Source organism: Leptonychotes weddellii, chromosome 5 (genome assembly GCF_054177405.1).
Source record: "Leptonychotes weddellii isolate Sample4059 chromosome 5, ASM5417740v2, whole genome shotgun sequence".
NCBI lineage: Eukaryota > Metazoa > Chordata > Mammalia > Carnivora > Phocidae > Leptonychotes > Leptonychotes weddellii.
In genome coordinates this window covers 77,259,927-77,287,074 of record NC_138373.1, presented here as the reverse complement: position 1 = coordinate 77,287,074, position 27,148 = coordinate 77,259,927, and the positions used below count along the sequence as shown (strand labels likewise).

Here is a 27,148-nt window from a genome sequence, read left to right as displayed (position 1 = left end):
CATAGTGTAAGATTTAGGGGCATATGGGGAAGCAAAATGCAGGAGTGTGTTATAGGTAAAAGGTGGTGAATTATGTACAAACACGGAATCAGTCATCTCAAGGAAGTCGTTGCTATAGGATGCCATGAAAAATTTTTCTAACGTGGCTCTAACATTACTACAGATATCAATAGTATTTGTCCACATCACCATACTTTGATGTATAACAAATCACAATAAAACTATTCCTTATAGGGGTCCCTGGGTGGCCGAGTTGGTTGGGCATCTGACTCTTGTTCTCAGCTCAGGTCTTGATCTCACGGTCATGAATTTGAGCCTAGTTAAAAACAAAAAACAAAAATCCTATTCCTTGTAATAATTGACAATGTGAGAAGCAGTGTGGTGTAATGCAATGAAATGTAAATTGACATAAAAACCAGAAGATCTGGATTCGTGTCTGTTTCACTTAATTGGTTCACAGTGTTGGACTTCTTAGCTTCTTTGAGCCTTAGCTTTAATATCTATAAAAGGGGAATAATAATATCTTTCTTATTTTTTTCCCCTCTTGGGTTATTGTCAGGATCAATTGAGATGTTTTTTAAAGTACTGTCCATGTATTGGTTTATGGTGTTTTGTTGTTGTTGTCCCGTAGTAGTAAAAGTCAGTTACTAAAAGAGTTGCTGAAGAATTTTTCAGGCTCTTGTCCTCTTTGAGGTGAGCACAAAGTAAAGGGGCTTATGTTTCTTTAGCTCCCAATAGCCAGCTTATCTAGACCATGTTTTGTTCTTAGCCTCTCCTGAGTCCATTTTGCAGTTCATTTGCCTGGTCTCTGCCATTCCCTTGGCCCAAGAGCAATTCAAGGATGGGTTGTGGCAGAAGTGCCAGGGATCACACAGCACCAGAGGGACCCCCGCCTTGGCGTGACTGCCTGGACCACTTGCGTCCTCTTTCCCTCTTTTGCCTGTTTGCTGCTGATGGCCATAGCAATAGCTTTTATTGTCTTGCTTAAGGATTCCTGATGTTTTTGAAAGTTTCATTTTCTTTCTCCCATTCTGCTGAGCAGATATGAGAGATCAGGGACTGGGCTTGAAGATAGACATTGGGTTGATGATCAGTGAAAGGAGATAAGGCCCTTGACTTGCAATATCCAGCCCCTTCAAAGATAGGTCATGGAGTAGAGTCATAATTTAACCACTCTCTTTGTGTTTTCAGGGAGTCGACGAGTTGAAGATGAAGCCCAGAGCAGAGTGCTGTTCTCCCAAGTTCTGGTTGGTGTTGGCTGTCCTGGCCGTGTCAGGCAGCAGAGCTCGTTCTCAGAAGAGCCCCCCCAGCATCGGCATTGCTGTCATCCTCGTGGGCACTTCCGACGAGGTGGCCATCAAGGATGCCCACGAGAAAGATGATTTCCACCATCTCTCCGTGGTACCCCGTGTGGAGTTGGTAGCCATGAATGAGACTGACCCAAAGAGCATCATCACCCGCATCTGTGATCTCATGTCTGACCGGAAGATCCAGGGCGTGGTGTTTGCTGACGACACAGATCAGGAGGCCATTGCCCAGATCCTTGACTTCATTTCAGCCCAGACTCTCACCCCCATCCTGGGCATCCACGGAGGCTCCTCAATGATAATGGCAGATAAGGTAAAAGAGGGCTACAGGGAGGAGAACCTGGGGGCAGGGGTGGTTTGTCTTGAGAACTGAATGACACATGTGTTGTAATGTAAAACTTGATGATGAAAGATGGAAAGTAACCAGAATGCTCTGAGTAAGTAGATAGATCAGGGATCAGTCCCTTCCTTTGGAGATGAAGGTGAGGAAAAGGTGCAGGTATTCAGAGCGCCTACAGTCTTGAACAGGTGTGTGTGTCCATTTGTTTGTAAATGGATTCACTGAAATGACTAAGAGATGTTGAAGCTTATAGTTCTGTGATATATTTTCTTCAAATATGTGTGTGCATAGCTCCTTTAAACCTTTAAAGTAAGGCGTGCTCTGTTCTTTTTTGGAAACACATATTCTACTCCCCCCGCCCCATGCCAGCTTCAAGACTATAAAAAGAAAAAATCCCTTGAGGCAGATTATTTGTCTCCTTGCAGATACAAATGTCATAGGGAAGTACTTACTGCTAAGGTGTCTGTGCGTGTCACACGGGGATCTACACATTGGAATGGATTTTAATCCATGGAACCAGTAGCAGCTGCATTTTCTCCATGCTTAGATTTGAAGGCATTGGTTCTTAACCTTGGTTTCGCATTGGATCACTTGAGGAGCTTTCAACACTTCTGATGCCTGGGTCCCACGCCCAGAGATTCTGATTGTTGGCCTGCAGTGCAGCCTGGACGGCTGGCTTCTTGAAAGCTTCCCACATGATTCTAGTATGTGATTAAGGTTGCGCACTGCAGCTTTACGGCCTCAAAGAAATCGTAGACTTCTACGTTAACGTGAGGTTAACTTTCTCTGACAAGCTAATTAGGATCTGACAGTGTTTATTCTCTAGTTGCACAGAAGGTGTTTTGTTTTTCCATTTTTTACTTATTCAGAGATTTCTCCTTGCTTTATTGATTATTGCTCATTGCTTAGGTACAGCGCTTCTCACATAGGCGTTGTCCTTTGCGGTTATTCATACCTTAGAATGATTCATTTCACCACAAGTGCAGGATTTATTGGCTCTCATCACTTTGGGTTTTTTAAATGGTCTCTATCTTTGCTTTGTCGTCTTCTGCTTCTTACCATCACTTTCAAAACTGTCTGTAGTTCTGTACTTAAAGGACGTGCAGTGGGGTCACTGATGTTTGTAAATACCTCAAAAGCTAGCACTGACAGCACAAGCATGCTCCTGGGCCAGCTGAGAACCACTACAGTGCAGAGTTTAGCAGGCTCAAGTAACCGTGTGTGATCACTACCGCCATCTGTCGGCAGCAGGCAGAGATGACTCTCTTCTGTTTGGGAGCTTCCTTTATTCAGTCTAGGAAAGGTCAAGTTGAAGTACTCAATGGAGGGACCGCGGGTTGCATATGAGAAGGGTATTCTTCCATTGACCTGGGCACAGGTAAAGACATTAGATAACAAATTATGGCACTAGAAGCCCATGCTGAGAGAGGTGGGATAAACTGAAGCAGAATAGAAAATATAGACCAACTGTGACAAACCCCTTGAGCTTTTGCTTCAGGTAGATTTTTTTTTTTTTTTAACATCATTGTCCTTAGTTGATTATGTTATATTTTAGCAGTGGTATTTTGAGAGCACAATGTTGTGCTGAAAGAAGGCCAAGATGGATGAGCCAAATTTTTGAATCATAAATAAGTGCGTACTTGAGAGCATGACAGGTGAAAATAATTTTTTTTTTTTTTTTGGTTATGCAGGCTATCGTGCAATATTTCAGCACTTCCGCCCTCCCGCCCTTGTAGAAAAGGTTATTGGTTACACTGGTTAGTTGTTTCTCTGTTGTACCTCTTACAAATGCATAATAACAATATAATCGATCATATGAGGTAAGACGCAGCCCATGTTGAGAGACTGGGCTCTTTTGTTCATTGATTTGTTCTAGGAGCTTTAGTGTTTCCCGTGTGCTCGAGCACGTAGCACTTTGTATACATTGTCTTATTTAACACTCTTAACAACTCAGTGAACTAAGTGATATTATTTATCTCCGTTTGACAGATGGGGAAACTGAGGCTCAGAGAGATTGGAAAAAAACATAGCCCAAATGATGTAGCTAGTAAGTGCAGCCAGGATGTCAGCATTGGTTGCTGGCCCCAAAGGCCACATGCTCTCTTGCCTCTCAAGAAAATGGCGACGCTAGTTAAGGTCTCACATACCTTCCTGTTCTTTACTTTATCCTCCCTTGTATAGCACTGTGGTAGATATTACCTAACTAAAAGTAATCCATCACTTGATTCATAATGGCAATCCTGGGATCTGACTAAGGAGAGAAGTAATGAAGAGTTGAGATGGAATAGCTCTTAGGTGCAGCCTGAGTCCACAGTGGGCCCCCTGGTTCCTACTTCTAGGGGTAAAAGGGAGGATTGAAAGCAGTGAGGTGATGGCAATGAGATTCCTCTCTGGTCTCTCTCCCCTTTCACCTCGCCACCATGGCAACCACACCCAAATATTCCATCTTCTCTTTTTCTCTTTGCAGTAAAAAAAAAAAAAAAAAAGGCAAACAGTGGTTTTTAGGCAATTTCCTAAAATAGCCTAAAAAATATCTGACTTCTAACCTGAAAAGATTTCCAAAAGGTAGGTAGAAAAAAGAAAAGGAAGAAAGAAGGAGGTCCTGATACCACAGAAGCTGGAGAGTGGAAAGCTCAGCCCTGAGGGGTCAGACACCTGAATGGGCTGGAAGCTGCAGAGGAGGGTGAGCAGGGACCACCCGGACTGAGTGGGCAGCAGCGCCAAGATTCCCGGGAGCTGCGCAGAGGGACATTCGCAGGGTTAAGGGATTTGCATGAAGGCAAATAAAGAGAGTCCCCAGATCTCAGAGAAATAAGCTTTTGGGGCAAGTTTCAAAAATAAAACATCTCAAGTTCTAAGGCCAGTTTTTTTTTTTTTTTTAAATAGAAGTTTATTTTTAAGTACCATGGACATATTTTACAAACATAGAATGAGGACACAGAGTTTGACAACTGTGAATCAACTGTGCGGCCACAGGACAAAACATTTGAAAATGAAACAGATGCAGAAAATCCAAGAAATCCAGCTTTGCCACGCTTAAGGCCTAGTCTTTGAGGTACAGGTACCATCTGAAGGATGATAAATAAGCCTTCTATTTTGCTTCCCCCTTCTGGAGATAGGTAATCGCCATGCCATTTTATCTTAGTTTTGTTGTTGTTAGTTTGCTTCAAATAAAGCCCACTTATTAAGTGTTCTTGTGAAAGGTTGTATTATAGGAATAAAATCCCTGATTGAAGGAGTTCGTAATGGAAGAAAACACGGATATAGAGATTTTTGACCAATGTGGAGAGAGACACAAGGTCAGCGTCTGGTCAAATAGCTTGTGCTCACTTTTTTTTTTGCATATGCTAATTAATGAGTACAAACATTAATGAGTGTTTTACTTTCCCAATGAGGAAATGTACCTTATACCATGGTGGAAAAAAGCATGAGAGCTAGAAGAGTAGAACTATTAGAAGCTCTGAATTTGGAGTCAGAGCTGGTGTTAACCATCACCTCTAGATGTGGGAATCTGGACTACTCACCAATAATCTAGATTTACTCTAAATATTGATCTCCTTGCCTGTATAGTGGGGACCATAATATATATTATAGGGTGGTTGAAGGTTAAATGAGAAAATACATAGCAGGTGCTTCACTAAGTGTCCAGCACAGCATTCTGCAGGCTAAGCTGAAGGTTATTTGGAACAATTTGAAGAAAGGGAAATTTCATGATACAAGAACAGAATGGGAATTGGATAGAGTCATGGCCAATTGTAGAGACACTTCTGAACTGGATGCTGACGAAGAAAAGAGGTCAGGTGAAAATCTGGGGAAAGGCTCTGATGTGTGAGGTAGGACCCTTGGTCCTTCCCCACCATGAAGCCAAAGCTCATTGGAGGTATAGTCATGCCATAGCCAACATAGGAACGTTCAGCTATGGAAGAGCTCTTATAAGGAAAGTACTGCTAGGTGTCTATAACACAAGACTGTTTAGAATAGTAACAGAGACCATTTAAAAATGTATGAGGTGATTTTTGGCAGTTCCCCACCTGAGTATAAAGAGCCTACTTTATTTTGCCTTGTTGTAATTGCTTTTATTCTCCCTGAGATCCTGGATTTAGTATGCCCATCTCAATCTAAATAATGAACTAAAGCTAGATGTACTTCCATTTCTTTTCAGGAGGTTTCTCTGCTGATTTGCTGGAATCTTTCTTGGGTTTTCAGATTTTAGCTCAGAGAGGTTAAATAACCCATCCAGGATACCACAGCTTGTGAGCAGTGGGAATGGGATTCAAATCCCAAAAGTACCTATCTTGAAGCTCATGCTTCCTATTGATATAATTCTGCCTCACAGAACCCTAAGTAAGAATTATAAGTCCTGAGTTTCAGTCTCCATTCTCATGAGCTTTGGAAATTTGAACAAACAAATCACATAAACTACGTGATACTCAGTTTACAGTTTATAAGATTTCAATTTTGTTTTCTGCCCTATCCACTTTACAACACTTTGAAGGTAAAATGAAATGAAATATGTGGGAAACTCTGGAAAAGTACTGTACAAACAGTTGCTTTAGGTGAGAGAACAAGGAGCACTGTGACAGGGAATGACAGACCTACCTACTGACATTAGCATTAGGACCAGTGACAATGGTTTGGGCAGGAAGTAGCAAGGAAAACGGAAAGTGGGAGTTACAGTAGGATCAGGCAAGAGGACACAAGATCTGGTCTTTAATGCTGCAAGAATGGAAGAGAAAAGGGTATGCCAAGCAGAGGGTCAGGGTCTGGAAGTAGATGGGTTGATCAGAGTGAAGTGTAAGGTAGTTAAAACAGGCACCATACTCCATATCTTGTTCCTAATCAAGGGCACGTGAAAATATTCTCACTCTGGTGTCTGTTGTTGGCATTCTTTCTAAATTGTTTGGTTGAGAAATGTTGCTTTGAACAGTACTCTGATTTTTTGTACAGAGCGCTACATTTTGAATCCAAGTGGGGCTAGGAAGATGGCCTCTACTCTTCATTGGCCCTATCTTTTCTTGCTCTCTCCCATACTGTCTGTGGCTCCCCCAACACTCATCTCACGGCAGTGTTTGGAGAGAGAGGTTGAGCCAGCAGTAACGTGTGACACTGTAAATAGACTATTGCCTTCCAGTTACTCTATGGGTTTCCATATCCAGCATAATCTGGAAACCAAGATGGCTATGCTACTCATATTTTACTCTGTTCTTCTTCCTTAATTTTGGTGTCTTTCAGTTTACCTTGCTTGTAGTTGTCTGTCCTATGGTCTTCCTGGGGATTGAATACTTCAAGAGCGAACTGTGGTTTTACAGTATGGATGAAGAGAGTTAAGACATAGTGGAGAAGGCAAGAGGGCAAAAAAGCTAATAGAGCGTGCCAATTTTGTGCCAGGCGTGATGCTAATGAGCATTTTAATTCTCATGCGATCCTGTGAGACAAATAGTAGTAGTATTTGCTTTTAGTTGATGTGGAAACCAAATTCGAGTATGTACCACAGCCAAAGTGACACAGCTAGAAGAAGAGTGGGACTGGGATCCAAATCCAAGTATGTTTGACTTTAAAAGTTTTTTTGGCTGATTTTGAAACTTGCAGTCCACATGCTGAGGAGTCCGAAGAAAGCTGGGGTAGTATTCCCTGCCTGCAAGTCCGCTATTCCTCTCCCATCTTCCCTTCTTCCTTGAGTTATACTTTGGGGAAAGATGGGTAGGCAGCTCTCTCTAAGACCCTGTATACTTTGCAGTGGTGCAGTGCTCATGTCTGTGTGAATTCCAGGACTTTCCACCTGTGTCGGTGGAATGGGTGTCTTGTTGGCCAATACACCCTCCCTTTTAGAACTGGAGCTAGGATTTGCTTTCAGGAGACTGGCCAGTTGAAGTCAGGTGCAGTTTTAATGTTTGGAGAAACTGAGGCCGTGGAAATTACGTTAGGCATTTATAGACATGAAAGCATCTGGTGCTAGAAAGTAACGCATGAGCCATCCTGTGTTTCTCATCCATCCTCCAGGAAAGTGGTGGCGTGTCTACAGGAAGGCGGAGTACGGTATGGAGAGAAGGCAGGCTTTGGAGACGTTAGGCTTGAGCGCTGTGCATTCACCAGATACGTGAGCTTAGTTGTGTGCTGTTTAAGCTCTCTGAGCCTCAGAATTTCCTTTTGCAAGATGGGAACAAAATAACACCTAGTTCTCAGTGGGTAGTGAGCTTTATGAAGCTCTGTAGCCAATGCTTGATAAACAGTAGGCCCTTTCTTGTATTTTCATATACCAGACCATTCTTAATCTTTTGAAGAAAGTGGGATCCTAATGTTTTCCTGTTAACTGAAAGAGAAACTCTTGGGATGTTAATACCCTTCATTTGAGGCCTGGTGGATAAGCAGCAGCTCAGTGGGTTCTGCCTCTACGGTGATGCAGTTATTGATTGTGACATGATCAGGACTTATCAAGATTTTCAAAGCCGGGACATACAGTGATTTCAATAAACTGATACACACAGGATATAAGCAATGAAGATAAGTCAAGAACATTAAAAAAGAAAGCCTAGCAGAATAAAATAGTATTTGAATTTAGGGTCACTCATAGATTTGGAAGTGTTGATATACAAGAAAAAGTGAGTTGTTAGATGAGGGACATATTAAAGGTATTCTGTAGGAGGGTAGTGATATGTTACCTATATGGGGGAGCAGTTAATTCACTAACTATCACCAGTCAGCTTTTAATTGATCATACTGATACCCCTGAAAAGCCCCTTGGGTTATGATTTCTACTTGAAGAATACATTTTTATTCCCCTTTCTGAGACTTCTGTGATTCTTTTTGCCTTGTTCTTAGACATTAGATCTATGTTTTATTCAAAATAGTATTTTGATTCTGTGGTTTAAGGGTCCAGCATGCATGAGAATCATGTTAAAGACCAGTTTGATTCCATTTTTCTAAGGACAAAAAAATTATTGCTACAATTCTCTTTTACAGTGACAAAGAACACCCAAATTATCATGTGTTGTTAGGCGGTTGCAATGAGAAAAGAACTAACACTGATTGGTCATTGACTTTTTGTCAAGCTCTGAGCTAGTCACCTTCCGTGAGCTTAAAAATGTTATTCTGTTTAATTCCCTCATTGCATTTATGAGGCGTGTATTTTGTCCTTTTACACAGATAAGGAAATTGTAGATCAGAGAGGTTAACTGTTTTGCCTAGGACCTTTAGCTAGTGATTTGCTCATAGTGGCTTAAACAAATAGGTGCTTATTGGTGTCTCAGAACAAGGCGCCTGGAGACAGGGACTGCTGGGGGTGATTCAGTGAGGTAGTGATGTCAGGACTGACCTCTGGGATTCCCTTGGTATTTTTTTCATGGTTACGAGGATGCTTCCCCAGCTTTAGGTGTCGTGCCCATACTCAAAGAAGGAAAAGGTGGGGTGTGGGTATTAGATCAGGAGGAGTCTTCTCTACGCCCCTAATCTCATGAGCTCAAACAAAGTCACGTGGCCAACGCTGTGGGGATCGTGAGGCTTTCTGGTGGAGGTGACAAAGGGGCAAGGGTTGGGAATGGCTTTTGGGGTCAGTCCACAGCATCTCTCAAAGGAAGTAAGTGACAGTCTGGGCATTCAACCAGTGTCTGTGTGCTTTCAAAGCTTGAACATCTCTCATGTGTCATTTCTCTTGGTTCACACTAAACCCTGCTTTTGTGCTCTTTGTCTAATCTCCTCACATTTTCTCCAGAACTGGGACCTTGGCTCATCTGTTATTTCTTTTTTTCCCTTAAATATCAATTTATTCCTTTCTGCTGGCATTTTTTTTTCTAGCTTAGTGGTCCTCAGGAGATATTTGGAAATGTTTTGAGGGGGGAGGTTTTTGATGTCATAATGACTGCTTTTGTAAAGTGTGTGTGTGCATGTGTCTGTGTGCTTTTGGCCCTTAGAACCAGGAGACCAGGCACATTGAGTGTCCTGCAGTATGTGTGATAGTATCCAACAGTCCAGAATAGTTCTACCCAAAATCCAATTCTTTCCCTCACTGAACATATTCAGATCACTCTCATATTAATAAACAAATATAAAAGCTTTCCTTGACCCTAGTTCTCCCTCCCTCTTTCTTTTCTTTTGACAGTTCAGCTCCTTAAAAAGTAGTTACATTGCTGTTTTCACTTGTCTCTCACTTTGTACAAAATGCCCAATCCAATGGACTTTTTGTCATTCTTGACCTTCTGCAGCATTGAACACTGTTGACCCTTTTAGAGCTATTCCAAAAATTATGATGACAAGAGTAATTAGGTTTGTCATACATTTGGTGACAGTGGGAAGGAGAATGACTAGAATTTAGAACATGGGTAGGTCATAGAAGTGGAAATGTCTAGTAAGCCGTTGGATTTGGACTTGGAAGTAAAGGGAGTGATTTGGGCTGTTAATATAGATATGAACCTCATTAGTGAGCAGAGGGTAGTGGAAACCAGGAGGGTGGTGGAGATGGCTCAGAAGGAACAAGTGGAATGAGGAGAGAGGTGGGTCAAGGACAGAACCACCTTAGGGTGCACCACTGTTTGAAGGATAGCCAGAGGGGGTGGAGATGATAAAGGAGCCAAGATAATTATCAGAGATAAGACGAGAACAAGAAAAATGAGGAAAGAGAAGCATTATAAAAACCAAGAGAGAATTCTAAGGGGGGTAGTTACCCAGTCTGGGAATCAACCCAGGACACTCCCTTCCCCCTCAGGATGGTTGTGCAAACAGTAAGGAGCCCTGTGATGGTCCTCTTCCCTCCAGGCTCTGTGATGACGTCAAGCTGGCACTCCTTCTCTCTTGTCTGCACTGCCACATGGTAGGGTAGCTGTGTGATCCTTTAGAAACTCAAATCTGATTGTTAGACACTTTTGCTTAAAACTCTGCACTGCTTCCCCACAGCTTGGAATAAGACATCCTCTTTGATCTGGTCCCAGGCTACCTCTCCAGGATTTTCTCTTAACCTCCCCGCCCTTGAAGAGTAATGTTAAGCCACACTAAATTATTTATCGCTCCCTGACTGGTCCTGGCTGTTTTGCATCTCTGTGCCTTTATTTGTGCTATCTCCTCGCCTTAGCATATTCTCTCCCTTGTCCATCCAGAAACACCGACTCACTTTTCAAGAGAGGTTGTGGCACTTCTGTGAACCCTCTTCTGACTCTCATCTTTGCAGGATTTACTTTTATTTTTTTTTCCATTCCACCTGCACCCTATTTATGCTTTTATCTTAACCTGTTTTATTTCCCTAATCTGTCCCACTTGCTGTACAATGAGCTCATTGTAGACCAGGGCTATACTTTACCAATTTTTGTATTCCTAACACATGCCATCGTGTCTGATGCATAGTAATAGCTAACATTGATTAAACAATTAACAATGATTAAACTGTGTGCTCTATATACTGTACTGTAATGGGTTGAGTGGTGACCCCCCCAAAAGATATGTCTATGTCCTAACTCTCATAACCTGGAAATATGACCTGATTTGGAAAAAGGGTCTTTGCAGATGTCGTGAAGTTAAGGATCTCATGATGAGCTCATTTTGGATTAGCTAGGTAGCCCTAAATCCAGTGACAGATGTCCCTATAAGAGGTAGAAGAGGAGAAGACATAGACTCAAAGGTGAGGGCTTTGAAAGAGGGGCAGAGCTTGAAGTTGGTTAGCCACATGCCAAGGAAGCCACTAGAAGCTGGAAGAGGCAAAGGGCATTTTTTTCCCTAGAGCCTTCAGAGGGAGCATGACTCTGACAATACCCTTGATTTCAGGCTTCAGAACTGTGAGAAAATAAATTTTTGTTGCTTTAAGCTGCCAAGTGTGTGGTAATTTGTGATGGCAGCCCTAGGAAAGTAATATCCACACCATAGTTATGAGGGGGTTCTCTGGGATCTCACTGCCGAGGTTGTTTCCTGGGTTAGTCATTTACTGTGTGATCTCTGGCAAAGTACTTAACTTCTCTGAGCCTTAGAGTCCTCCCTGTAAAATGGTGATATAAATAGATCCTATTTCTTAAGGTTATTTTTTTTTAAAGATTTTATTTATTTATTTGAGAGAGAGAGAATGAGAGAGAGAAAGCACATGAGAGGGGGGAGGGTCAGAGGGAGAAGCAGACTCCCCGCCGAGCAGGGAGCCCGATGCGGGACTCGATCCCGGGACTCCAGGATCATGACCTGAGCCGAAGGCAGTGGCTTAACCAACTTAACAACTGGCTTAACCACCCAGGCGCCCCTATTTCTTAAGGTTATTAAGTATGGTTATTGAAAGTGCTTTGAAAAGACCAGGCAAATAGTAGGACAGTGAGTGTGGGTCTATGAGAGGTTTTCCGTTCAGTCTCCGTTGAGTAAATGAATGAGTGAGGAGGGTGATGTAAATAGAAACCCAAGCCATCATAGTGACCTGAACTCACCTAGTTCTGTGCTGATTGGACATGCATTTTAGGAGCTCTATCCAAAGGTGGTGCTCTGACATTCTGGACCCCCCGGGGCCTGGGCCAATGCTGAAAGGGTGAAGTGTCAGCATTCCGGGTAGCTGCTTCACTGCTGGGGCCTTTGGTGGAACTTTGGGGCAGTGTGGTCTGTGTTTTAGCCCTAGGACTTCCCTTTACACACTCTTTTCCTCGTTTTTGTTCTCGCTTCTTTGTTTTGTGTGTACATGCATGCATGTGCTCGTGTGTGTGCGTGCACACGTTTGTGTGTTTGCAAATGTGGTTGCTGCTCTCTTTATTCTTTCCAGTTCCCTGGATGGTGCATCTCACCTAGGGCTGCCCTCCCAATCCAAAGTCCTCATGCTTTTAGATTTTTCTTCTTCCCTACCCTCAGGTCAAAACTCCTGCTTCTTTTATTTTTATTCTCTTTCATTCTGTAATTTTCATAGTCCTTATCACAGCTGTAATTATAATCATAGTAGTTTTTTTTATTAGCTGCCTGCCCTGCTAGACTACATGCTTCATAAGGGCAGGAACTATGGCTTTTTCATTTTTATATCCCCAGAACCTAACATATAGCTTGGCACATAGTAAGCCTTTATTACATACTTATTAAATATATGAATGAATTAATTATTTCAGTGCAGCAGATGTCAGTTGCAATTAAGAGAAAAGTATTTTAAACCCAAATGAAAATGGATGAGAGAATTAATCTCTGGTTGCTGTAAAATACATTTCTGTGTCTCTCTAGGCTGTTATGCCCATCCCCCCCTTCCTCACATCTGCCAGATACCAGCAGTCAACAACTCGGCACTCACATCTAGAATTTTAACACTCATGTCCACGTTATTTCTAGCACGCAGACATGGCAAAAGTGTTGCCTCAAGTTAGGGGTGCATTCTGTGGTAGCAGAACAAAACTTCCATGCAAAGCAGTTGGGTGCCTGTGATAATCTTGATTATTAGCCTACTTTCAAAGGAGGAAGCAGAAAAAAATAAGCATTTTTTTTTGAGTTCTGGAAGATAAACATATTTGATTCACATGACATACTAATCAGCAAAATATCACCAACTAAATTTAATCAATGCAATTAGGTTTCCAAAGGTAGTAGCAAGAGGTTTTGAAACTTCTTTTAGCAAACAACATCTTTTCTCCTTTATTTATTCATTCATTCAAAAAATATTTATTAGGGGGTGCCTGGGTAGCTTAGTCGGTTAAGCATCTGCCTGCTCAGGTCATGATCCCAGGGTCCTGGGATGGAGCCCTGCATCCTGCTCCCTGCTCAGCGGGGAGTCTGCTTCTCCCTCTCCCTCTGCCCATCCTGTTTGTGTTCTCTCCATTTTTCTCTCTCTCAGAAAAATTAATAAATAAATAAATCTTTTAAAAAAATAAAAAATATGTTTATTAGGCATCTACCGGACGACAGGAACTGTCCAAAGTCCTGGAGCGATAGCCCACAAGAGAGACACATCCTCATGGTGCATTGACTGAAAATAAACAAAGATATAAATTAAACAATATTATTATAGCGAGAAGTAAATGGTTTTTTATGAAAATAATAGGAAAGGGGTATTGTGTAGGGCTATTTTAGGGTTGTCAGGGTAGGTCTCATAGGAGGTATGATATGTATGTGAGATATGTATGATGAGAAGGATCAAGATGCACGAAAATGTCAGGAGCAGCATTTTGGCAGAGAGAAGAGCAGGTATGAAGGCCTTGAAAGGGGCATGTTTTTGTTGTTTGTTTTTTTGGTGAGTATCAGGATGGTCAATAAAATTGAAGGGTGGTGGGCAGTGGGGACAATGGTAGAAAATGAGGCTGAAAGGTACTGTGGGGTCAGATCATGTAGGGCCTGTGAGAGTCTTGGTGTGGAGTTGGTTATTTCTCAGTTCATTCCAGAAGGCGTAAGAAGGGAGTGATGTAACTTGACTTAGCAAATTTTTGGATGCTGACAAATAGTATAGTGGATCGAATATATACCTTGGAGCCATTTAAAGTCATGTCTCCACCTTTCAGAAGCTCAGTGACCTTTTGCTATGTTGTGTGACTTCTGTGATCTGGTTGTTTTTTTTTTTTTTTTTTTTCATCACTACGAGGGAGGAGGTAATATTCATCAACTTCAAAGAGTTATTATGAGATGAAATGAAGTAACCTTTAAAGGACTCATTACTTTGCCAGGTGCACACCTGGTTTTGAATAAATGGCTGGTAGTGTCATTTTTAGTAACATTGAAATACCAATTCCTCGTGACTCAGCAATGATTTTCTTTTAATATATCTATGGATTACACAGCTTTCTGTTTTGTTTCATTGTTTTTACAGCATTTGCTTACAGACCTGCAAACAAATTAGCAAAGTATTGTAGACAGTCAGAAACACTATGATTGGCTTTCCTCTGAATTAGCTGCCTGTTGTTTTGAGTTGTTGGAGTTCCCATGCACCAGTGTCCTGTGGCCAGTTCCCGGACTTGTGTCTACATACTTGCAGTCTGATATATTTTCCCCTTTTTCCAAATGTGGGTGATGGCACTGAGAAGAGAGGCATTGAGAATGGCTCAAGTGGGGTAAGATGTTGGGGTGAGAGGTGTGGGCATTGAGAATGGGAGGTAGTGTAATGGTCCCTCCAGTCAGTGCAGCCTGCCTTGCCCTGAGGACTTCTGGCACCCCCGCACCCCCGACCAAGTCCTTCTGGCCTGCCACCATGTGTTTTGGATGTATTCTGTTACCTTGACAACATGTCATCCAGAGTTGTAAGGCACGGCAGCCTTCAACCTTTGAGCATCATCGTGTTGCTAAGACAACAGATTTCATGGGAAACCAGTCTCCACTGGAGTTCCTGTGTGCTCCTGCCACCCACCCCGCCCTCCTCCTCCTTCTGCCTGCCCGTCTGTCCACTGCCTTCCATCTGTACTCTCAAGTCTTCTGCCTTCACAGATCCACTGTTTGCACGGTCATTCCAGCTCCCTCTGGCCCCTTGGCCTTTATCCACTTACCACTCACTGTAGTGTTCCCACTACTTGTACAAAAGCAAATATTGTCAATTCTCAAAGAATAAAGCTGCATGACTTAAGAAGCTGAGGAGATGGTGGGAATGAAGGAGTTAAAAAACATCCAGAAAGGGGAGAAAAGAGCTTGATAGAGTTTCTTTAGTCCAATTGTACAATGTGTGGAAGTGGTTCTTACGTTGACTGGACCTGAGAATTAATAACAGAGGATTTTATTTTATTATTATTATTATTATTTTTAATATGAATTTTCTGGTTCCATACCCAAGTATTCTTTTGGAGTAAAGCCCCACTAATTGCTGTTTTCACAAATTTCCCTTAAGGGATTCTGAGATACAGCCAGGTTTGGGGACCATTGGTGAGTAGAACACGGCATATTGTTCTGATGATAAAGTTTTGTGATAATCAGTATCTACCTTGTCGAGCTTTTCTGTTTATGGTCCCCAGTGCAGTGCATTCATGTGGCTGCTTAATAATGATTAAAAAGCAGGAAGAGCAGAGAAAGATGAGAAGAAGCTAATGGGGAAGAGGAGAAGAGCAAAGGAGAACGGAAGGGAGGGAGCAATTGGAAACGACAAGGAGAAGCCATGGAATTGGGAATGGGGAAAATCAACTATCAGACGTCAGGTTCAAGGGCTCTCTTGTCTCTGACTTTCAGCTGGAACGCAGGCCGTGAAGTGTCTTGGTCTCCATCCACTTCCCATGCTCTTTGGGGTGTGTTGGGACTCCTGGATTTTCCCTGATTAGTGAGAGACCTGGGTGGGGGCTAGATCTAGGGTTTCAGAAGAAGTCAGCTTCTTTTTGTTCCCTCCTTTAAAAAAACCAAGTGCCTACTACGTGTTAGTGCTGCACTTTTATAGGAGAGAGTGCTTTACCTATATTGAGCAGATTTAACCTTTGAAGAAGCCCTAGGATTTCAGCAGTAGAATTATTCTTCTTTTACAGATTGAAGAAACCGAGGGTGAGAAAGGAAGGTAAGTGGCCCATGGTGACAAACTGGCCACAGCAATGTGGAAACGGGACCCCTGGCCTGAGTGCCAGTAAAGCCCATGGACATCAGCAGTGTGTTGCACTTCCTCTTGAACACTTTCCTTTACTTGGTCTTCTTGGGACATCTAGCTTAACCCGGGAGGAGAATATCCCAACTGTCCAGACAGTGGTCAGCTTGAGCTGAGGCAAAGGTGATTCCTTCCCTCGCCCAGTCCATCTCGATTAGAACCCAAACATTCAGAACAAGAGGACGGCTCTGAAGGCGGGAAGAGGGTAGGATGAGAGACAAGAAGTAGAAAGGGAAAGAACAGGGCACCTGGGTGGCTCAGTCGTTAAGCGTCTGCCTTTGGCTCAGGTCATGATCCCAGGGTCCTGGGATCAAGCCCCGCATCGGGCTCCCTGCTCAGTGAGAAGCCTGCTTCTCCCTCTCCTACTCCCCCTGCTTGTGTTCCCTCTCTCGCTGTGTCTCCCTCTGTCAAATAAATAAAAAAAATCTTAAAAAAAAAGCGGGGGAGAAAGGGAAAGAACATTGGATGAGAAAAGGACATGAGACTGAGCAAAACTGCCAGGTCAGTACCAGTCTGATGGGGCCTGGGACTGACGCTGCATGGGAGCCCTGGTTCTTTCCAAACTCTGAACTCTCAAGGGTGGGCCTGGGCCCTGAAGCCCAGGACACTGCCAAGTGGTTGCCCCAGGATTTGACTTTGGGGTCAGATCAGACTCTTCGCTGATGTTTCTGGGGTGGCGGGGGTGGATTTTTTCCCCTAGCTTTTGCTGTGTGTCAGGAGAAAGTGAAATCAGATGTACATCAGTCTAAGACTCATCTCAGCAGATGAGAACTTGACAAAGAAGTAATAATATCTCTGTCTCACATCCTGGATGGCTGTAGGTCTCAGAGCAAACTAAATTTCCTATTTCCTGAATAGTCTTAGAGAATCAGCTTTAAATACTGTTACCTTGGACCAAAATCCTTACCAGTTCCTAGAGGGGGTAGCCAAAGGCTGCTTCAACTGACCCCTCGTCATCCCCTTCCAACTGGACCTCTCTTTTCGCTGGGCCTTCAGCATGTACTCTCCCTTTTAGTTTCCCCAATGATCAAAGGCCTATTTATGTGCAAGAGTGATAGTCAGGTGTCTGAAAGGTATCTGAAAGGTCAGGGTGGAGGGACAGATATCTAGGTGGGCTCAGGCAACACTCGTGAGAGGCAGATTTATCTCTCAGTATGGCAGTCCGTTCCAAAGGGGAAGAGCCCATTTGTCTCCTCCTCTTATGATTGGGACAACACAGAGCACACACAGCGTACTCGGTACGTATTTGTTGGTAATGATAGATCCTTTGAAATCAGATGGGAACAGGCCATATGCTCTTGGAAAAGGGCCTACATTGCAAGGTAGGATGGATGAGTGAGATGTGTTTTTGCAAGTTCTTTTCATCTCTAACATCTGTGATCCTGTGAATAATTCTCTTCCCCTTGGCCCCTGCTGGCTGCTTGCCTGGGATCTCTGCCAGAGCCCTCCCCAGCCACCCCTCTGAATAGAGATCACAGAGGGTCTCCCACTCTGGATGGATGGTTCCAGAAGCCGAAGTTGATACTGAAAGTAGGAAAGAAGGTTTGTATCCCAGGGTCAGAGCCCAGGGATAGAGAAGTTTGGACAGGAAGTGTGAGTGCCCATTTCCTAGAACCAGGCAGGAGAGGAGTGGGGATCTTCAGCTGAACTTGTCAACAGTAGCAGCTCTGGCTACACACATGTTGCCCATGGAAGCTTTTCTCAGGCTGAGAAGCAGGACCCAAGACAGGGCTCTGCAGGGTAGAGAGCAAGGATGGCACCCAGGGTCCCAGTTCTCATACTGCCTGCCTGCCATACCATTTCCCCAAGGAGAGCTAGCCCGTCTGTATGAGAAGAAGCTAAGAGATAGGAAGACTTTTTTTTTTTTTTAATATTTATTTATTCATTTAAAAGAGAGAGAGAGAGAGCTCACCTGTGCAGGGTGGGGGCGGAGGGGGGCACAGGGTGAGGGAGAGGGACAAGCAGACTGCTCTGAGCGTGGAACAGGACATGGGCTCGAACCTATACCCCTGAGATCATGACCCCCGCCGGAACCAAGAGTCAAGACACTCAATCGACTGAGCCACCCAGGCGCCCCAAGAGATAGGAATACTTCTGTTGTGAATGATCTGGTCTCTGATCACTGTTGTTCTCTGAGACTAGACTGGTGACAGATGTCACCAAAGAAAACAGTGTGGCCTTTGGGTTCTGGAAGTTCTGTGTTTGGGCTCTGCAGTTTCTGAGCCCAAGGGGAAGTATACTACCTTGAGTAGTGACTGGTGTCGTTTTAGTTCTTCTTGGAGACTAATTCAGCAGTTATTATGGAAACTAGTCTGGGAAGCAAAGAAGGGGATTTGAACACTGGTCTAACTCTCTACATGCTCTGGCGGAAGGGCACTTCCTCCTCCTTCAGTGCATTCCTTGTGCTCCCTTTGATCCGTTTGCGACGCTCCCCCATCATTACAGTAGGGGCTTCCGATGCTTCCATGAGTTGCACGTATCTAGAGCTGGTTTCTTGTCCGATGGAAGGTGGCAGTCAGTAGAGCTTGACTAGGGGTCATTTCTGTGTTTTGGGGACTTCCAAGGACCTAGGCATGGCTGCCTCTGTCAACCTGATCTCAGTGCTGAGCCCTGGGAAAAGTCACACAATTGGAAAAAGAATGTATTTTCAATTATTTAAAAATTCCCCTTCCCCCTGCTCCTTTCTCCCCTTGACAACTGCTACCTCAGTTAGTTGTCCAGTGGCATTTTTCTGCCTCCTGGCTGCTTAGAGGCCGACGCTGCTCCTTGCATTGTCCCCTGGTGGGGCTTCCCAAGAAACACTGTAATTTAGTCTTGGGTCTGTACTCCATGTAGCCCCCCAGTATCTCCTCCTTATAGGTCCCCATCTCATTTCAAACTGGGTGGCAGTCTAAGCAATCAAGTCCTTGCCAGGGTCTGAATAGAGAAGAGCAACTAACGTGTGACCACCCACGTGCCCCGCCCCCCATGAGCATTTACGTTTTAACTCAGAGGAAGAAATTTGTACGAGTGGAATTTCAGATATTCAGATATCATGTTTGGCCATAAGGGACATACATATTTAAAACAGAAGATATTTTGCTGACGGTCCTGAGGCCAGACTCTGCTGGGACACCTTGCTGCAAACAGAAATGCTGAAGGGCAGCCCCTTGAGAAGGGTGTAGGTTATTCCTGGCCAAGCAGGGGACAGCACAGAACCTGCTCAGGCACCTTGGAGAGCGTTGTCCTGTTAAGGCGGAAGGCCTCCTAGAGTTCGTTTTGGGAAGTAGAATAGAATCAAGTGAAGTAGGAAGCCCAGATTAATCAATGAACTCTGTGGATTTCTAGACTGTTTTAATTTTTTTTAAGATTTTTATTTATTTATTTGAGAGAGCGAGAAAGAGAGAGAGAGAGAGCATGAGCAGGAGGAGGGGTGGAGGGTGGGGGAGAAGTAGACCCCACACTGAGCAGGGAGCCCAATGCGGGGCTTGATCCCAGGACCCTGTGATCATGACCTGAGCCAAAGGCAGATGCTTCACTGGCTGAGCCATCCAGGCTCCCTTAGACCGTTTTAACTTTGCAAACTCTACAGAGAGGGCTCAAATCTTACTTGGCACTAAGAATTCTTTGCTGCCTTTTACTGCCCCCTGAGACTCACCTTCTAACCCCGGGTCCTTCTTTGTTTCTCCCGCTCTTAGATTCTTTGATTTCTCCTCTCTGTCCTCCTTTCCCTCCCCTCGCTGCTCCCCGTCCCCCCATCATCTCGTTTCTGGTTCGTGTCTCTCTGTCCTTCTCTCCCCTCATCCTCTCCCCTGTCTCTTGTGCCCCGCTCTTGCACGGGACTTGGACTTTATGTGGTGCGCGCAGCTGTCTTCATGCTTCATCCTGTCAGCACCGAGGTCCCTCAATGACCTACCTCAGGACCTGGCATAGTTAGAAGTTCCCCGGTGGTCTGGTCTTGACCTTTGGAGCCGACAGACATTAGCTTTACAGTCTGTGGCAAGTTGGCTCAGTTGGTCAGAACTTGGCACGTAACGAGGCTGAGCAAGGATGTGTGCCCTGTCTCTGTAGAGCACTATGAGCTCTCTCCTTCACGGCAGAGACGACCTCCACCCATCAGCTTTCATTTTCACACCCTCGGTCCCAGAGGGGGTGTGGCTGAGGGGTTGTGGCTGGGTCAGTGCCTCATTTATTGATAACGAACATCAGTTATAACATTATATATTTTTAATTAATGTGCTTATTTTGAGGTCGTTGTAGATTCACATTTTATATTTTTTAAGGCCTACAGATATCATCCCCGGGTTAGCTAAAGTATTCAGGCCCAGGCGGACCTGGACTCAGATTCCGGGTCTCTTCCGCGTTAGTTCTGTGACCTTAGCCAGGTTACTTAACCTTTCTCTGACTCACTTTCCTTAGCTGTGAAATAGTAATAAAAAAGAACTGGCCTCTTTCAGTCTCCCTCTGCCTGCACTTCTTCCTCTTCCGCTTTTGTGACTAAATCTATTCTGGTACACTGTTTTTCTTCTTTCTTGTTCTTTCATTTTACCAATGTCTCTAGAACACTCCCCCCTCCCCCCCCCCCACTCTTCTCTCTGTTTTGTGCTTCTCTTTCTGTTTTCCTGACTCTTGGCCCATTTTTCATCCTCCATTTCTTGCTTCCTCCATCATCACCCCTCATTGAATTTCACTTCCTTCCCAAGGCACGTTTCTGGATCCATTTCCTCTGTCATTCACTGTTCCTGGGCCCTTCTTGGCTTCCGGGAGAATATGCAACCCTTAATTATTTATAAGGATGAGAGAATAATTACAGAAATGATTTAATTACTTTTTCACATAGATCCTAACAGCAACTGCAGGGCTAGGTGATGGTGGAGTTGGAGCATATCAGCAGGCACACTTGATAGGAGGAAAAGCATTGGTTTAAGTGGGTTTGAGGTGGGGGTGCAGTTATAAAGAGTTTATAGAAAGATTTAATCGCATATGTCAAAGAACTGAAAAAAGAATCCCACAATAGGCAATTATGCACAGCTAGGATTATATAAAATGGGAGGTACATGTCACCAGTATCTTAATTAAGGGGAGAGGGACTGGGGCTATTGTTTTAAAAATTCACTTTGGATCAGGTAGGTAGTATAGGGGGTAGAATACTACTGCTCATTTTGGGTGGGTGGGGGGAGCTCCTTCTGGCTCCTCTGTGGGGTTGAATGGGGATATTCTTTTTTTTTTTTATAGATTTTATTTATTTATTTGACAGAGAGAGAGATAGAGCAGGAACACAAGCAGGGGGAGTGGGAGAGGGAGAAGCAGGCTTCCCGCCGAGCAGGGAGCCCGATGTGGGACTCGATCCCAGGACCCTGGGATCATGACCTGAGCTGAAGGCAGACGCTTAACGACTGAGCCACCCAGGCGCCCGAATGGGGATATCCATTTAGTGGCATTGGGGCTACAGTGGAAAGAGCCTAGAGTGAACTGCAGTCAGGGGGCCTGTTTCTCATCCTTGCTCATAATCAGCGATAGCTGTTTGATCCATCAAGTCCCTTAATCTCTCTTAGTCTTATTTTTTTCTTCTGTAAAATGAAGGGATTGAGATTTATAACATGTAGAATGCTTCACTAAAGGAGAAAATGGCAGAGAAATTAGATGAGGAAGACTGATTTTGATAAACTGAGATCTGGGTGGCCATCATGAGAAGTTTGCAGTAGTCAGCTATAAAAGCCAGGCAGAAAATCCATTCTAGAAGTTTCTGATATGATGTCTAAGAGAAAAGATGTTGAATGAAGGAGAGGGGAGTTAAATAGGGGGAAGACTCAAAAAAATAGCATAGGTAGGTTAAAGGTAAACAAAGGAAATGAGGAACAGTGACAAAATATGAACTGTGTTGTCACGTTATGAGTTTTTGAACTGCGTCCTTTCTGAGAGTTGCTGACATTTGGCATACAGAGGGCTGCAAAGAGAAGGCTACAGCTCTTTGCATGCAGGAAAGAAGGGAGACAGGGCGCCTGGGTGGCTCAGTTGGTTAAGCGACTGCCTTCGGCTCAGGTCATGATCCTGGAGTCCCGGGATCGAGTCCCGCATCGGGCTCCTTGCTCAGCGAGGAGTCTGCTTCTCCCTCTGACCCTCCCCACCTCATGCTTTCTCTCTCTCTCAAATAAATAAATAAAATCTTTAAAAAAAAAAAAAAAAAAGAAGGGAGACAGGCTTCCTGAGGAGGAGTGCGGTATCCTTATCCTCACCCCACCCTGGTCCTTATCCCTTCACAGAAGTCCAGGTGTATGTGTCATCGTGCTGTACTTTGTCACACACCGTTCAGCCTGGAGGGGATCTTAGGGGGACTAGTGTGGTCCTCTTATTTCATGGTAGAGGACACTGAGGCCAAGAAAGATTAAGTGACTTGCCTGAGGCCACACCTCGATTCCCTCCTGGAGTTGGGCTCATTTCCCAGATTACCAGGTCAGCCTCTGGTAGGACTTTTACCTCAGCAAAGTACCAATCCTGTCTATCCTGTCTAGTAGTACACAGTCTAGCAGATAATATGACATAATGAATTGCTGTCCCTCCCCTCTCCTGACTAGAGGTGAGGGATGAATTAAACTGAAATTAGGGTGGGGAGGGAGAGAATGACATTTTTTTTTTAACCTGGTTCTCTTGTGTCTACACTAAATGTGGTCTGAGATGATTGATTAAAAGTATATTAATGAGCAGTCAGATACTGATAAGACTGAATATCATTGAAATAACTTTTGGATTCTCTATGATGGAAGACCTATATGTTGGGGATTGTATGAATTTATGATAACTCTAGCAAGCAGATTTGGATAAAGTCAATTCTATCTGCTTGGGACTCTTCAGTGATCAAAGTAACTACCTACAGGCTATAGACAGGTCTTCCCTTTCTTTCAAAAATGGAGCCCTGAGACAACCCCTTCACCTTCTCATCTTGAAGCATCCCTCTAATTAAGATTCTTAGGAAAGAGGGACTCAAGAATGCATGGAACTGGGGGATACATACTGGAAGAGCAAGAAGGCTTCCAGGAGGAAGGAAGAGAGAAAACAGGAGAGAGATCAGAAAAAAACTCCTCAGTATGTGTGGCTGGAGATTAAAAAATATAGCCCAGTCTTGTATTTTAAGAGTTTTCACAGTGAGTTTATGTGCTTTCTCTTAATTCGATACAGTAATTGTATAAGATGGGAAATAGAGCCTTAGATTGTTTCTCTGAGAAACAAAGATAGCTACTGTCACCACCCCCATTCTCCAGAGAAGAAAACTAAGACTCCAACAAGGTAAATGATATATTAAAGACTGAGAAATTATAAATGGTAGGTCTGGGGCTAGAATCTGTCTTCTGGCCCCCAATTTAATGCCTACAGGAGAAGAGAACCACGTAAACAACACTACAGTGTAATCTGTGGTGTCTGATCAGGACAGGGGAGTCAAACAGGATGCAGAGGGTTTGGCCTGGGAAGTCTTTGTGGACCTTGGCTGAGGAGATATAAGTTGAATAAAGAGCTCAGATGGGGCTGGAAAAGATCATGAAGTTCCTTATAGGGAAGCAAAAGAAGCTGTGGCTGTAGTAAGTCTCCATGCTGAAGAACCTAGACTATTAGAAAGGTTGGGCAGGTATCTAGGATAGGGATTCATGGGTGAAGGCCCATGCACAGGAATTTAAAGATAAGGGCGAAGATTAAACTTCAGCATTCATGAACAAAAGACAATAGCATTCAAGCAAAAGATGGCAAACCCAAGTGTACAGCTTCTCACCTTCTCTATCCTCTCTTGGGGGAAAAAAGAGCCACTATTAAAGCTTTCCACCAGGATACACTTAAACCTGTTCTGAACAAAACCCAGAATGGGCTGGGACATTTTCCCTTCATTAACACTTCATTAAGCTTTGTCAGATATAAGCCTCCTAGCCAGATCCTGGCAAGGGACTCTTACCGAGGTGATAATGAGGAGAAAATGTACTAGGTTCTTGGCCTACTCTGGAGTTGTTGAATGTAGACTGAAATATATTTTGATAACACTGGCTTTAAGATGGATATTAAACACCATTTTACACTGGGCAGTATAAATAGAATACATAGGCACAAACAGAAAGAGAGATGCACACCAACATAACATGATACATTTCAGTGATCTGGTGATTTGTTGCAAGCAAATTATAAAAATCCGAGTTGTTTTGGATTTAGCAACTGATAGGATCTTGATAGATTTACAACTTGTATCCTGTTTTTAAAAATGTCTCTTTCAAAAATAGACATCATAATGTTTGCGTGACTCTTGAAATGTTGTTGCTTCTAGCCCTAATCGATGTATTCTGGCTACTTAATGTTTATCATTTACTAGGGGTTTTATGATTAAATAGTGCTTGCTTTCCAGTAGCTTTTCTAGTGTTCCTAAAAATCCTGTCTCAGTGATTTAATATACTGTGAAAGTCTGAAGGTGCAGACATTTTAAGAGGAAAAAAAGTATGTGTAATCTTTACTTGGAAGAAGCTTCTGATTTGATAATCCACAAAAAATTGGAAAAAAATCTAAAACTGGATCAAACATGAATGGCCCCAGAAATATTTGATGTGGACACAGATAGATAATACTCAGAATAATCAACAATCTAATGTCAACCAAAATTTTGGTGGGGGGTAGTGTGTGCACATGTCTGTATATTCTGGAGAACATAACAAATGGTGTAATGTGTTTTCAAGGTGTTTTTCCTTGGCCCAGTGTTGATATTGTAGTTTTTTTGTTTTGTTTTTTTTTTGTTTTTAAAGCAGCGTTGTGACCATGATAAGGTGGATTTCCTTAAAAAAGGAAAAACCACTCCAGTATTCTAAAGAGCAGCTTATCAGAAATGAGTTGGGAAGGGGAGAGGGTGAACATTTATGGAATACTGGCTCTGTATAAGAGCTTGATGTGTATTATCTCATTATAATTCTCTTAATTATTTTTGCTGGTGAGAAGCCATCACTTCCCCCAGTCCTAACTTTCACCTGATTTCCATAATGAACTATAGAAGTTAGCTTTCTTTTCACGGACATTTTCACAAAAAAGTCAACATTTAAATAATGTCATTGAATTACCATATATTAGCTCCTTGAAAAGCGATCTACGATTAGTTTAGTCACTCAGTCAATGCAAGTGAGCATCCAGTATGTATTGACACGGAGCAAATCACAGAGACTACACAGTGAAGTTGGAGAAATAGACGGACATAAGTAGGATTTTAATCAGTGCTAACATGCAGAATGCATCACTAGGCACCGAGGCCAGATGAGAAAGACCAAATTTGAGAAACCAAGATCAAGGAGGCCATCACAAAAAGTTTGCAGCAGTCAGCTACAAAAACCAGGTGAGGTCACCTTTAACACTTTAAAGACTTGCCGTAGGCCTTGGCAAACCAATGCATGTAAAAACTGCAGATGTAGGGCGCCTGGGTGGCTCAGTTGGTTAAGCGACTGCCTTCAGCTCAGGTCATGATCCTGGAGTCCCGGGATCGAGTCCCGCATCAGGCTCCCTGCTCGGCAGGGAGTCTGCTTCTCCCTCTGACCCTCTCCCCTCTCATGTGCTCTCTCTCATTCTCTCTCTCTCAAATAAATAAATAAAATCTTAAAAAAAAAAACTGCAGATGTAGCTACTGGCGCTTAGTAGGCACCTAGTAATGAGCACTCATTAGTGTTCACTGAGTGTGGAAAATGGAAGTAAGTAAGTTAAAACAAAAGTCCTAAATACAACACAGCGAAATGCCCGAGTGACCGAATGCAGAAGATATGGAGTGGTGAGTGTGGTGTTAAGAGTATGGTTTTAGTAAGCTCCCAGAAGTCCCTTAACCATTGCAGGGACAGTTCCTTCCCCAAGGCTCCCCTTCTGCTGGGAGTGCTCCAGTCTCAGGGGAGACTTTAGTGCTTCTGGCACACAGCCTCTGCTGTCCATTCCTTAGAGGAGAGGTTTCCTGGTTTCTTGATTCTAGGTATTTTGTAATGAAGATGGCCTTGGTGGAATGATCTAGCAGGATGTCTTTATTTTCCCAATTAAAGGTATTTGTTTAAAAAAACTCTCTACCACATTAAAAAAAGGGGGGGTGGGTATTAAAAACAAAACAAAACTAGGAGGTGCATAATCTCAATATAAGGGACAGTCCTTTTAAATTGAACACCTTCAGTTGTATCAACAACCACTGCGTTGTTCTTATTTTTCTCATTTCTCTGTGGGCCAGTGATAACTTTATCATGGATTGTCATTGATCCATGGACCGGTGTTCGGGAAGCACTGGTGTAGATATTATTGCTAGAGGCAACATTAGCAAGGAAATTACTTCTAAGAGCTATGGATCCAGATGTGTCCCCTGAACGGTTGGTCTGGAGCCTGACAGGTTGGGGGCTCTGCTAATATCCTGCGTCTCTGACAGAAATTGCAGCTCAGCAAAGAATGTGGCACTGAGCTTCTCTGGCATGTCATCATGCTCAGTGGCTGACTGATGAGGCTCAGGGGTTGAGGGGGAGTGAGCGATGTACTCTGTCTTCACTTTAGCAAACCTTTATTTCTGTCTTGTGGGACATCTTCATCAATAATCTGAGAAAATAAAATACAGACACAACTTTTGTATCTTCTGGTTGGAAGGTTATTTCAGAATTGTGGTGTGGAGGAGAAAGGACCTATCCTGGGTGAGAGTTCTGCCTCTGTCATGACTAGACGTGTGATGCTGGACAAGGTGCGCCATTCACTGGGTCTCAGTTTCCTTGTCCAGAAGAGGAGAATCTTGTCCCCTGGGGCTCACCAAGTTACTTTCAGTGTTCCAAAAACCCAGTAGTAACTTCATATTTACCTACAGCTAGGCTGCTTAGGCTAAGATGACGGTATGTTTCTTTGCTTTGAGTTAACACTATATCAGCTCATTGATGTACAGTTATCTCACGCTGCTCCAATACCATGGGCACTTAAATGCACGGGGCATTATGTCCTGCCCATAATGAGGACTGATTTTCCTTTACTTCTTCTGCCTCCAGGAGAATCAAGCTGAAGGAGCTGTTCATACATTTACTTTTTAGAAACATATAAAAA

General features: G+C 43.4%; 1 protein-coding gene across 2 annotated transcripts in view; it reads left to right on the top strand.

Moving 5' to 3' along the window:
• Positions 1-27,148, top strand: part of GRIN2B (glutamate ionotropic receptor NMDA type subunit 2B) — a 401,212-nt gene that overhangs the window by 124,713 nt on the left and 249,351 nt on the right. Inside the window, exon 3 of one of the 2 annotated variants that reach the window (XM_081821262.1) lies at positions 1,192-1,620. In XM_081821262.1, the coding sequence (XP_081677388.1) occupies positions 1,210-1,620 (411 nt within the window). In that variant the 5' untranslated portion in view covers positions 1,192-1,209. Of the gene's footprint in view, positions 1-736; positions 1,621-27,148 lie in introns of those variants that run through there. The other variant, XM_081821263.1, reaches the window with a different exon arrangement.